This window comes from Ictalurus punctatus, chromosome 6, assembly GCF_001660625.3.
Source record: "Ictalurus punctatus breed USDA103 chromosome 6, Coco_2.0, whole genome shotgun sequence".
NCBI classification, from domain to species: Eukaryota; Metazoa; Chordata; class Actinopteri; order Siluriformes; family Ictaluridae; genus Ictalurus; species Ictalurus punctatus.
This window is the reverse complement of record NC_030421.2, coordinates 20,473,769-20,487,491: the sequence shown is the minus strand read 5'-3', so window position 1 is coordinate 20,487,491 and position 13,723 is coordinate 20,473,769. Positions and strand designations below refer to the sequence as shown.

The 13,723-nt window shown below is 35.5% G+C and overlaps 1 protein-coding gene across 1 annotated transcript; it reads right to left on the bottom strand.

The window, feature by feature from the left end:
• crlf2 (cytokine receptor like factor 2) lies at positions 1–2,457 on the bottom strand. Its single transcript, XM_017469167.3, has 6 exons — positions 2,121–2,457; positions 1,256–1,389; positions 951–1,098; positions 667–772; positions 500–578; positions 1–414 (listed from the first exon to the last, which is right to left on the bottom strand). Exons 1-6 carry the CDS (start codon positions 2,200–2,202, stop codon positions 157–159), a joined length of 807 nt encoding a protein of 268 aa, XP_017324656.1. The 5' UTR covers positions 2,203–2,457; the 3' UTR covers positions 1–156.
• Between the last annotated feature and the right edge of the window lie 11,266 nt (positions 2,458–13,723).

The window sequence follows — 13,723 nt, the reverse complement described above, 5'->3', positions numbered from 1 at the left end:
TTGAAATATGCAGGTTTAAGTATAAATTAGAAAACATATCTATACAGTGTTCAATAGGTAGACAAACTTAAGACAATCGCACAGTACCATAGCAGCACACTTGTTCACTATTATTTTTTTCTTCCTAATCCATGCTTAAATAAGCGAAGTCACTATTTAAATAATGATGTAGCCTGGTCTGGTCGCTGGACACTGTGCAACAGTGTTGTCCTCAGATGTATCAGCAGAGTAAATACAATTCATGCTGTTATTTGTGGCAAGGTCAAAGCCATGATTTCCAGGAACAGTGTGAGTAGGTTGTTCATCAAGATCGCTCTTGATGAGAGTGATTTCGACCTTCTCCTCCTCCCTGTCATAGATCTTTATTTCTGATACCTTGCAATCTTCACATGCTTGTGCAAAGTTGCTCCACCACTTACAAGAGAAAGAGAAAAGCAATTTCAACAATTATGTTATGTTATGCTGTTAGGCCAGACTGAATGTGCTTAACTGACCTTACCTGAATCTGTTCAATGTTTAAAATTCTCTCTTGGGTATGCTTTGGATCTGGAATTATAGGAAGGACAAGTCTTCTTACCCTTTGTGGAGAGAAATTTGCCATGACATAGCTGTGCACTTATGAGCTACTCTCAGAAGTTCTACATAACTAATTTGAAAAAGTCTCACCGATCATGTGTTAGTGCATAGATAAGCATGAAACCCGCCAGTGGCAGCATCGCTATCAACAGATAATCCTTTACAGTAAATGATGAGGTGTCTGTCATGCAGGGTGCTTGAGTTCAATAAAAAAGGAAGGTGGGTGGGGGGTGAGGGTAAAAAACAGAAAAAATAAAAGGTCAAAACATAGATACAGTATATAATGTAATCTGTATAACAGCACATCTTTTTCTAGTGAATACATTTGTCCAGTACTTGAAGGCACTGCTGCCAAAACCAGGAGATAACTTTACCTGTGTCATTCCTCCAGTATTTTACTGGACTCCATTCTCCCCAGAGACTTTGGGTACATTCTAGACTCATCCTTATTCTGAAAGCATAATTCTTTTTCATATCTGGTGCAGGCAGGACAAAGGAGAGTCCTGTAATGTCAGTATGATTCTGTAAAGAATATGAATAAACACAAACCAAGATTTAAATAAAATCATTAGTGTGATAAACGAACCAAAGCATCTTTTTTTTTTTTTCAAGATTTGTATTCTTAAATAATTAGTGAATCTGGGTATAAATTATTTGATTTTCCTCAGATGGGTAATACCTTCCAGGAAGTTTCACAGAGGCTCTTGTACTGCACATGGGTCACGTAACACTGCTCTCGTTTTCGTTTATCTGGCTTCTCCCAGGACACATCTATGCTATGTGATGTGTTCCTAATCTTCATATTAAAAGTGTCTAAACAGATTTAAAAAAAAAAAAAAAAAAAAAAAGAAGAAGACAAAATACATTGTACAATTTAACATATTCCATCATACTGTGGTAAAAGCTTTTTTCTTCCTGCACAGGATTTATGAGCTACTGTGGGTGTCGCATAGCATTGCAGTGACTTTTGATGTGGCTCCTCAGTCAGTGTCAGTGTACTTGCCATGACGCATTTACTGCCATGAGGCTCTAAGCTAGAATCGTATCTCTGTGGTAATGTGTGCCATCCTATGGGGGTATGATGCCTATGCCCTGTTCAAAATCCTATGTAAATCTGAGCTTGTAGTATTAAAGGGCAAATGCCAATGAGAATGTATTGTTCTGGATGTGATTCAAATAATTAGTTTGTTTAATTGTAAAAGCTTAATCACATTGAAAAAATTTTTAAGTAAATAATAAAACTTTAATTTATTATTAGTATTAGTATTATTATAACAACCCCTTAACAATAATAATAATAATAATAATAATAATTATTATTATTATTATTATTATTATTATTATTATTATTATTATAGCCCCTTAATATTGTCATGAATATTTACTCTCTGAATAATGGATTAATTTACACCAGTATTCATACATACATGTGTTTACATTCCTTATCATGACAGCCACAAATTTTGGTCATTTTTAATAGGACAACAAAAAAAAGTATAATCTCAATCAAAACAAACAAACAAAATAACCCCAAAGCCACTTACCCACTGAAGAGCATTTGACCCTGGATTGAGCACAGAGCATAACAGACAAGATGAGCAGTACACAGCAATTGCAGCACTTCATCACTGGTCCTTATCAATGGGTACAGTCACTCTCTCATGAAGTAAAGAGCGCAGTGAGACTATATAGTCTTTTACCGCTTAACCATGCTCACTTCCTCTTTCTCGCTACCTATTTCAACTCTGCTACTAACACAGCTATTGCAAAATCTCTCTGTGGTAAGCCAGCCAATACATTTTACGTGAGAGTTTTGACAGTATAATCCCCTATTTATTGACTTTATATCTGGATGTCTGATATTCAAAATAATTTTTCACTGTAATCCATGTCAAGGATTACTGTAACAAAGTAGTGATTTTTTTATTTATTTTTTTTCTAAATCAAAACCTGTGTGAGTTTCTTGAATGCTGATTATTGGGGCTGTTATTCCACTGATATTAAAATAAATCAGTCATTTGATCATATGTAAAGCCTGAAGCCACCTCAATGTGTGCAAAGTAACCAAAAAACATCAATGCAGAGAAAAATTCATGTGATGCAGCACTGTGGTCATCACAGACAGCTGAGGGTTGAACTGGGGATTTCCTAAACATATGGAACCTACATTCTTAGAAAAATAACAGTCACTCTGTACATTTGTGAAGATATTTATGAACATGAATGGGGGTCTTTGGAAATGTGTCATCCTGTAGATAATGTAAAAAAAAAAAAAAAAAAAAAAAAAACAACAACCAATGTGTTGGTGAGAGGTAAATTCATAGTGAATGAAGGAGGCACATACCTAATTCTCTGTAATTCTATGTAAAATATTATTGCTAATGATCAAAACATAATGGACAGTCTTTCAGAGGCAGATGGCCGAGTGGTATGTAACCAGCAGCTATGGATATATTGTGGCTCAGTTGCCTGCATCAAGATAATCTTTTTACTGACAAATATTCCCACAGTTATTTAAGTTCTCAGAAGTTATGTTTAATAATTAGTGTAAGATTTAGAATGACTATAGTTGTTTGTATGTCCCATGCTCATAAATCACATGCTTACTACTAAAAATGAAAAAAATATAAATAAAGTTAATAAAGTTCCCAACATGAGCAGAGATTACAAAAAAAAAAAAAAAAAAAGGCCGCCATAGCTTGCAGCAGCATTTATAATTAAACATACCTTTCTATTTATGTATTATTACAATATTGTGGCTTATATTAAAGTTATTTCATGGGCTGATAGTTAATAAACATGTAATTAAAGGGTTACATATATGTGACATTTCTGTGTAATTCAGCAGATATTATAAATAATGGCCTGGAAAATAGACAAAATTTTCATGCTTGATTAATTGTAATAGGCATGCTGCTCTAAAGATTATGTTTGTCTATATTAGCAGCAGCAAGCTAGCTTTTATACCTGTCATAACTGGGAAAATTTACCAAATTCATTCTAAAATCCATACACTCTTTTATAAAAAGTTAAATCTAGATTTCTTAAGGATTCTTCAGTTTGTACAAGGGATTCTGTAGAACCCTACAAAAGAAAGTTATATTATAAAAGGAACCCCTTCCCCCTGAGAGTACCTTAGGAAAGAAACAATGCTAAACTATCCAAAAAAACCTTAAGAAAATCTTTTTTTATGTACAATGTAAGAATGGCTATAAATCAAGATCACTTTTTTAATGTTAGTATAAAATGGGTCATATGATATAGTACTCAGTATGACAGATATTACATATGTAAATGTGTGTATAAAAAGGAGAAACAAATATTTAGTGTTTTATCACTTAAAATTTCTATCTGTATCATTATCTGGCACATAATAGGAAAAAATTGTTTTTTCTCACCAGAAAAGGTTTTGATCGACAGTACATGTTAGTTTGTTAGTTTAATGCTAAGTGTTTATTCGTTAGTTTAAAGCTACATTTGTATTAACTTATTAACTTGACCTTTGCTTATTCACTATTGCTGATTAATCATCATAGTCTCAATTTCCAAGAACAATACTTATCTCTCTCAATCCATTTTTTTTTATTAACTACACCACAATCTACTGTCAAAGTCAGAGTAAATGTTTCATTTGCATTTTCAGGCTCATATCATATAAAAGTCATAACTGTTCTCTACAAGAGGGTGATGTAGACATCTAAGAAAAACCAGCTAGGTTATGTTTCTCATATGAATATTTGGAAAATAGTAAAGAGAAATACACTAGAAAGCTGAAAACTGAGATCACTAGAAGAGATATGAAAACTGCATGTTGTTATCATATTTTTTAGATTTCGGTTATTTTCTGAGTGTCATTTCTGAAAATAATGCACCTCTTTATCCTTTTTAGCATCTATAAAAATGTGATTGGGGAAAAAAAGAGAAAAGAATTCTATCTCTGAGGTTTTTTGAATCATTAGATGAAAGCTACTTCGTTTCATTGGAAACATTCTCTTCTCTCCCCAAAATAGAAAGTCTGATTTTTCTTTAGTGGTGCAGTGTGTCTATGCAATGGTACATCCTGCTAATCGAGGCTCGTCAACTACAACTAATCAGTTCCAGATCTGGAGCTGGAAGCCATTATTGTGCACCTCTCTCCATGTCCTACTGTGAGGTCTGAGGTTTTCAAATGCTAGAACTTTCACAAAATTTTGCTGATCTGAGTGCAAGCTACCACATGTAGAAAGGTTCAGTTAACTCCTACATTGTTAAACTTGTTTCCTGTGTTGTGTGGTTACATAGGTTCACACAAAAAAAAACACTCTAGTGAATTCTTCTCTATATAATACTGAGAAATATAGCGGGAGAGTTTTGTGGCTGTGTGAGTCAATACAACCACATGGAATGAAATGTCTGTGATATCAGATCATTATGTCATTCACCAAAACCAGTCATAAACCATGTGGTTAGTAGAATATTGTGTTATAAAGTATGTCAGCTCATGAATGTAGTGAAGAAAATCAGAAAAAAATTAAATGATATGCTACATTACTATCTTTTGATGATGGTAATTTAGCATTTCATTTAATTTTTTTCAGATTTCAATGCTCAATAATTTAATTCAATGCTACTATTATTATACTACTACTTTTTTATTATTGTACTATTACTAATTGTGGCCTTGCAATACTACTGTGTTATTGAACTATATGCCATAACCATGCAGATATTTCTAGTTTTCAGATCCAGGCAAATGTATTTCTCAGGGGGGAAAAAATAAAAATAAAAATATTATTACTATTTCTTAAAATAGTTTTTTAAGAACCTGTTTTCTTACCTGCAGTACAAGAGTCCTCACTTAATATAACTGAAGCTCATATCTGCTCAAATATTTATCTGAATTATTATGAGACAGTGACAGACACTGCAACAATCCAAATGTATCTAATACAATGTCAGTGTTATGTAGGGTATTCATTTTACATGCTTTGTTTGTTTTGTTTACTTACACACAGTATCAGTCTTTAAAAATATTTAAAACCAGGGTTTACGACATAACATATATAATAAGTGATTATTATTGATATAATAACACTTTATTCACTAAGCTTCCATTTCAACTAAACAATGTATTATTTAACAGTCATTGTTACCTGTTTTATTATTGTTGTTGCTGTTGTTGTTGCTTTACTGACTGCACGTTATCACAGTAACCACAAACTGATAAGCAGGTTTGCTCATAGAATTTACATTTACATTTATTCAGGCTCATTTATTTATTCTTTTGATAGATGCTTTATTCAATTCAAATTCAATTCTGTTTGGACATTGTTCCAAAGCAGCTTTGCAGAAATATATCAATTCAGGATATAGATTTTAAATGTATGAATTTATCCCTAATGAGCAAGCCAGGGGCAATGGTGGCAAGGAAAAACTCCCTTGAGACGATATGAGGAAGAAACCTTGAGAGGACCCAGACCCAAAAGGGAACCCATTCTCATCTGGGTGACACTGGATAGTGCAATTATAAATAAATAAATAAATCCCTTTAAATGTGCTAATACTACATGGTCAAACAGTGCAGTTGTGTAACCAGGAAATTCAGTTTTCACATGAAGTCTGTTTTGTTGAACTTCTCTACTGTTCACTGATGGAGACTTAACTGCAAAACTGTTTGTGGTGATTGTAGTCCTAATGCTATCATAGCAATTGTAGCCCTAAGCCATCATAGCATAACTGTTAATATGAATTGAGGTCCAAAGCCATCTTTATGGTTTTTAAGTGATACCATCCTCAGTGATGTTTAGGCTGCACCATGTGGGGCCATCCTCAGCAGCAGCAGCATGTGACTTCCAATTGATGAGAACTCCAACCAGAAGTAGGGCATACAGGATGGATCGAGCAGGTCCGGAGATACACTTCAGCAGGAAGGGTCAGGATCACTGGTATCTCAGGAGTATCATGAGGAGCTCGATAGAAAGAGAGAGGGCGAGAGAGGCAGAGATTATTAGGTATGCTTATTGTACCGTAATAGTTAAGGACAATGTACTCTGTGTGAGTGCAACCAGGGACTTCGGCAAGATTAGCTATGACAGCATAACTAAAAGGAAGAGCCAGAAGGTAACACAGACATGAGGGCTCCCTGGGACATTAGGCGGCCAGCCATTCCACCATCATGCCTGTGAGCTCTCTAGATCTGCTCCTTTACCTAAGAAAAAAAAACTATTCACAAAAGGCTCGACTAAACAAATATGCTTTCAGCCTGGACTTAAACACTGAGACTGTGTCTGAGTCCCGAACACTAATTGGAAGGCTGTTCCATAACTGGGCTTTTTAAGAGAAAGCTCTTCCCCCTGCTGTAGCCTTCATTATTCGAGGTACCAACAAAGAGCCTGCACCTTTTGATTGAAGTAGGCATGGCGGATCATAAAAGACCAAAGGTACTGTGGCACGAGACCATTTAGTGCTTTATCGGTCAATAGTAGTATATTGCAATCAATGCAAACTTTCACTGAGAGCCAATGCAGTGTGGATAAGATAGGGGTGATGTGGTCATATCTTCTGGTTCTAGTAATGACTCTAACAGCTACATTCTGGACTAACAGGACCTTGTTCATGCTCCTACTGGAACATTCAGACAGTAAAGCATTACAATAATCCAACTTAGAGGTGAGGAAAGCATGAACTATTTTTTCTGCATCGTGTATCAATATTATATTTCTTATCTTAGCAATATTTCAGAGGTGAAAGAAGGCTATCGTAGTAATATTATCTACATGAGCATCAAATGAAAGACTGGAGTCAATAATCACACCAAGGTCTTTTACTACAGCACATGATGAAACAGAAAGTCCATCCAGAGTTACTATGTAATCAGAAAGCTTACTTCTAGCTGCACGTGGTCCTAGTAGAAGTACTTCTGTCTTGTCAGAATTAAGTAAGAGGAAGTTAATAAGCATCCAGTGTCTAATGTCCTTTACACATTCCTCAACTTTACTAAGCTGCTGTCTGTCATCTGGCATTGCTAAAACATACAACTGTGTATCATCAGCATAACAGTTGAAGCTAATTCCATGTTCACGAATAATTTGACCCAGAGGTAGCGTATAAAGAAAAAAGCAGTGGGCCTAAAACAGAACCTTGTGGAACACCAAACTTTACCTCAGTATGCACAGAGAAGTCTCCATTTACATCTACGAACTGATAACGCTCAGCCAAATAAGACCTGAGCCAGGAGAGGGCTGTTCCCTTAATGCCAACAATGTTTTCTAGTCTATCAAGGAGAATAGTATGATCAGTATTATCAGAAGCTGCACTAAGGTCAAGCAACACAAGCAAGGTGACAAAACCCTGATCAGAGGGCAGTAGTAGGTCATTTACCACTTTAACCAGTGCTGTCTCTGTGCTATGATGAGGCCTAAATCTTGACTGATACATTTCATGAATATTATTCCAATATAAGTAAGAGCATAGCTGCTGTGCTACAACCTTTTCCAATATCTTGGCGATAAAGGGGAGATTTGATATTGGCCTGTAATTGGACAATTGACAGGGGTCACGGTCAGATTTTTTAATCAGGGGTAGCACCACTGCCATAGCACAATAAATGAAAGTGAAAATGGCACATTCTTTATAGGCATTTACCAATAATTAATATATATTTTTTGGTTTAAAGGTTATCACCACAAGGTCTATGCCACATTGCATGAAGACACAATTTTGAAATTCATCAACATAGGAGGTAGGAGAAGAGAATTTAATTGCAGAATATGTTCCACAATGTAATAACTGAAGAAAACTTAAGATTAGACTACACACAAACTAACAAAAAAAACATGAAAAATCTGACCATTTTGAGATTTTTCACATAATTAAAAATATATACAATAGTGCATAAAATCCTAAAGTCCACCTAAAGAATAAAAACAATCAAGACAAGCAATTATGAAACATACATAATATAATACATAAATATAATATAATATCATATCATATCATATCATATAATACAATTTGTAAATAAAAGACAGTGACATCACAAAGTATTAAGGTTCCTGGGACATTTATTCAATGTAATTAATATTGAGTAGTTGATGGTTAAGCAGAGGCCCAAGGGTAGAAGGCTGGTGGAGCCAAGATTCAAAATTTATCCTTCCAATCAATAGCCTATAGTAGTAATTACTAAGCCACATTATTACTCAAGCTAATCATTAGCTAATTAAGATATTGATCTATAACTATGGCTAAACTAAATCCGTTAACAGTGTACTCAGTGACTGACTGCAAAATATTTAATCTATAACTTGAAAGTAACTAAAGCTTAATGAACAGGTTTGTGTCATGAGTCTCAAAGTGACTAATGAATAGTTGACTAAGATATTAATTATGGATAATCAATGACTTTACAGGCATTATAAATTAATAATATGTCGAGCATTATTACCATCATGAGCATTCTACTCACATCTATTTTTTTAAATCATTGTTTAAAAACTTGGCTTCCATTTTGTCCAATCAACATGTTATCACCTTGAAATACAGTTTTTATAGCTGAAATGCCCTGTCCATTCAGGAAAAGGCAAGACAGAGAGTGAAAAAGAAAGGCAAGCTCAAAGAACCAGGAGAACTCTTTAAGAAATGCTCAATTCCACACCAGCTATGTTATACGATCCTCCTCTGGGAGGGGGTGTTTGTGTCGGGAAAGACAAGGCCTGTCAGGACAAAGAGTAAAATTCCAATGATATGTTTAGCTAAAAGGGTGAGTGAAAAGTGAATCAAAGCGTCGCAGGATCAAAGAAACTCTGCAGAAAAGTCAACATGGCTGCCATGGGAGCAGCAGGAGATGCATATCATTTTTAAGATGTTCTTCAGTGCCTTCTGATGTTGGGCAATTTATTGATATAGTTGGCAGAGAGAGAGAGAGAGAGAGAGAGAGAGAGAGAGAGAGAGAGAGAGAGAGAGAGAGAGAGAGAGAAGTCAGTGAAATGGCCATGAAGGTGGAGGTAAAGTCCACCATCATGAGAAGGTGGCCAGTGCATTGCATTTGGATTGAGGAGTTCATTGACATTTTCCATGCACCTGCAACAGTGATATGCATTGATTGCAAATTGTAAGATTAGGGCTAAAATGTAATATTCATCATTTGTTCAACAGTGAAACTATTAAGGCTGAGCACTGCACAAGGTCTCATCAATGGTAATAAGAATAATGTGGAGCCATCTCTAACATGATGTCTGTCGCATTCATACTCTGTGTATTTTTTAACAGCAAATAATTTGATGTGGTTTTCATTCATCCATTTTCTGTACTGTTTACCCAACACAGGGTAACATATTCTGTACTGTTTACCCTACACAGGGTAACATATTCTGTACTGTTTACCCTACACAGGGTAACATATTCTGTACTGTTCTGTACTGGGAGACTATCCCACGGGACTCGGGGCACAAGGCTGGGGACACCCCGCCAGCCAATCACAGGGCACAATCACACACACATCATGGACAATTTAGAGATGCCAATCAATCTATATTGCATGTCTTTGTTCTGGGGAGGAAACCAGAGTACGTGGAGGAAACAGCTGAAGCACGGTACAGACGCGCGTACAGGGTGGAGGCAGGAATCGATCACTGAACCCTGGAGGTGCAAGACAAACGTGCAAACCACTAAGCCACTAAGATACCCCCCCCCCCCCCCCCCCCCCAAATCCATCTCTGAAAGAGTTAAACAAGCAGTTTAGCCATTAAAAGCCTAAACAAGCAGACACTGAACAGATATATATTTTGACATGTAAGTAAATAAAAATGACTGACTTTTTAAATTAATCATAACTTATGATTAATCATAGTTATTAATTATTATTAAATTATTATTAAAGTTATTAATATTAAATTATTTTAATTAATAATATTAAATTATTAAAGGTATTAATCATAACTTTTTAAATTAATCATAACTCAAACATATGTAATTTAACAAATTTCTATTATGTCTCAAAAATGTTTTCATTAACTGCACATTAATGTGTCTGTACTTCTTAGATAAAAGCAGACCTAAGTAATTGATCGACACACATTATTATCGAAGATTAAACTGCAACAGTGTTATTTTCCAAAAAGTAACATGTCCTGAAGATCAAACTGATGGTTAGTGAGAATGTACAAATAATACTCTCGGTATTGTGTTATGATGAAAGCAGTGAAGCTTTATTTTTGACCAGTTCACAATTGGTTAATTTCTCATTTAGGTCATCGTTACAATCTCTCTGGAGTTTGTATGTGTGGTCAGAGGCACTGAACATTTTTTTACATAAACATGTTTGTCAGACAAAACCACACCAGCCACTGTCTCCCTTCACCATGGAATTTTACAGGCATTTTTTTTTCTCAAAGATTTTTATCACTTAGGCACATGCAGTGCAGATCTATCTGGTGCTGTAGAGAAAAATATATGTGGGAGATTTTTTGGGGCTAAAATGCACATTACATTCTTTACTGGGCTCTTACCTGACCAGTGAGGCAAAGAGATAAATGAAAGGAAAGGCAGAACTGACAGTTGTGAAGCATGTGACTTTTTTTTTTTTTTGCTAAAGTGTTGAGGAGTGACTGATAGTTAAATGATAAGAAATTCACTTCAAAGTAGGCCTGCTTACAGATAAGCATTTCAGCAGCTGTCAAGATGTTTCCAGATATAACCAGAAGCATCTCAGAGACTCCTTATCTTGCTATAAGAAGGGAGACTGACGTGACAGTGAACATCATGCAGTATCCTGTAGAAAACAGTAGTAGTATTGGTGGGGGATGGGTTGTGAATGTAGTAGCCTAACTGAATATTTACATGTATTTCAGTGCATAGTGTTAGTTATCTGACCTGATTGTCTTTCTAAAGAAAGATGATAGATCTTGTTGTAGCTGTGTGTTTCCTTTACCTTTTCTGTAATAAATGGTCTATTCATTATCTAGATCAGGGGTGTCAAATCTTATCTGGAAAGGGCCGGTGTGGGAACAGGTTTTCATTCCAAAAAAAAGCAGAAGCCCACCTGAGTCTATTGAAAGCTAAGATCAACTGATTAAACAGGTGAAATCAGGTGTGGCTCCTGCTTGATTGGAAAGAAAACCTGCACCAACACCGGCCCTTTCCGGATAACTTTGGACACCCCTGATCTAGGTAATGTAGAAACAAATAGGCCTTACACTGTGCTAATATAGACCATTATTTAGTTTAGATTTGCCCACAGTTTGAAACGATGTGCAGTCAATTGGGCAGGTTTTAAACTGTGATTTGATCAAACAGTCAGTGTGATCAAGCATCCATGACTTCTCCTTGACCATCTCTTCTACAGGTGTATACATGCATTATGGCATCTCCTCCAGCACTGGTTAAAACATTGGCCTATTGATCAGAAGATTGTGAGTTCAAATCTCAGCACTACCAAGCTGCCACTGCTGGGCCTTTGAGCAAGGTCCTTAACCCTCAACTGCTCAGTTGTATAAATGAGATACATGTAAGTCACTGTGGATAAGGGCTCTGCCAAGTGCCATAAATGTAAATTAATATGAGAAAGAAAAGGTTCATTTATGAACGGTTGCTGTTGTTATCGCTTGATTGTTGAATATTGATTCATGAATGAATAGCAGTTTTTCTGCAACATTCAGCCTGATTCAAAACTAATTATTTCCGGGGTGGCATTTCAGGGCCAATTTAAAACACATTTTCAACACCACTGTTATAGTAAACTGTGACTGAATGAAGACTTCATCTTTGTTTTGGAGAAAGAATTTATTGTTCATAGACACTAGAATAAGCAAACAGTATCTTCTTCATGCTAGCCTACTTCTTTCACGTGCAAGGATTAAAAGATATGAAAACTATAGATTCCTATTTATTTAGCCAAATTTTACAGCCAAAAGTTAAAATTCGTTGTACAGATGTGATAGATGGGGACACTTCACTCAATTACAAACCAGGAATAGTCGGGGTGAATTAACGTTATTAAAATGTTTAGGATTCAGACATGTCACTGAATACTGCAGTTCCTTGTGAACTTTAATGGTGTATTTGTCAGTAGGCCGGATTCTGTCATACGGGGCGTTGATATTCCAATTTCCTTTTCAACAGTGCCATCATGTGGGCACTGAGTGTAACTCCACCACCCAACCCAGCACCCATTTTATAAACGACTTAACTTGCCACGGGCATTGGCACAAATGTAAACAAATTGACAAAAATCCTTCAGCAAATTTACATGTATATATGAAAGTAGGAAATATATCTGTGATTTAATGCTTAGACGATGTGTTTTCACAAGTAGCTGATGCAAAAAAAAAAAAACTTTCTGATTATTGTAGTAAAAAGCAGATAAATCACATACTATCCATATACACAGTTTTCCATACCAGAAACATATGGAAGCAGTTGTAAATTTGCTGCTATCTGAGAACAGTTAATGGTTTTAAACCAGTCATTTTAATATCAAAGCACTTAACACTAGGACTATAATTATTTGCAGGTTGGCAATCCCTAGCCGCTGTTAGAGCTGCACTGGAGGAAAATGACTTAATATTTATCTGACATTTACAGTATGATGGGAGTCAGACAAGGCAGCTCACATTACAGAAGATTGCTCAGTTTTGCAGTCATTTCAGTAATTGACAATGGCCTTTGATCTCTACATACGTTGCATGACTTGTGTGGTTTTCATTACATAGACTTGCAAAATCTCTCTGTTGATAAACAATTGGGAGACATTACCAACTGACTGTGGCCAGCTGTGATTTCAGACCAGACTGATTACAGACTCTTTGAAAAACTTTGGTTCAAGGGAATCATTATGGTTCTGTTTCATTTTTTAGCCCAAGATTCTTATTAAATTCATCTATCATGCTGAGGATAGTGGATCAATTTACAGTATCAGGTAAACCACAATGTTATTTTCAGTAAACTATATAATAATACCAATGTAACAGAGTACCAATATTCAGAATATTCACATACACATATATGAATGTATGAAAAGTATTTGAATATTAGGAAAATTATGAAATAATAAGACTTGGTTGAAATAGAATATTAAAGGTGTTTTAATGGCAGAGTCATCATTAGACTCTTTATGTTGAAGACAAGAAGGACACTTTTGTAATGTAAAAAAAAAACAACCCATTTAAGCATC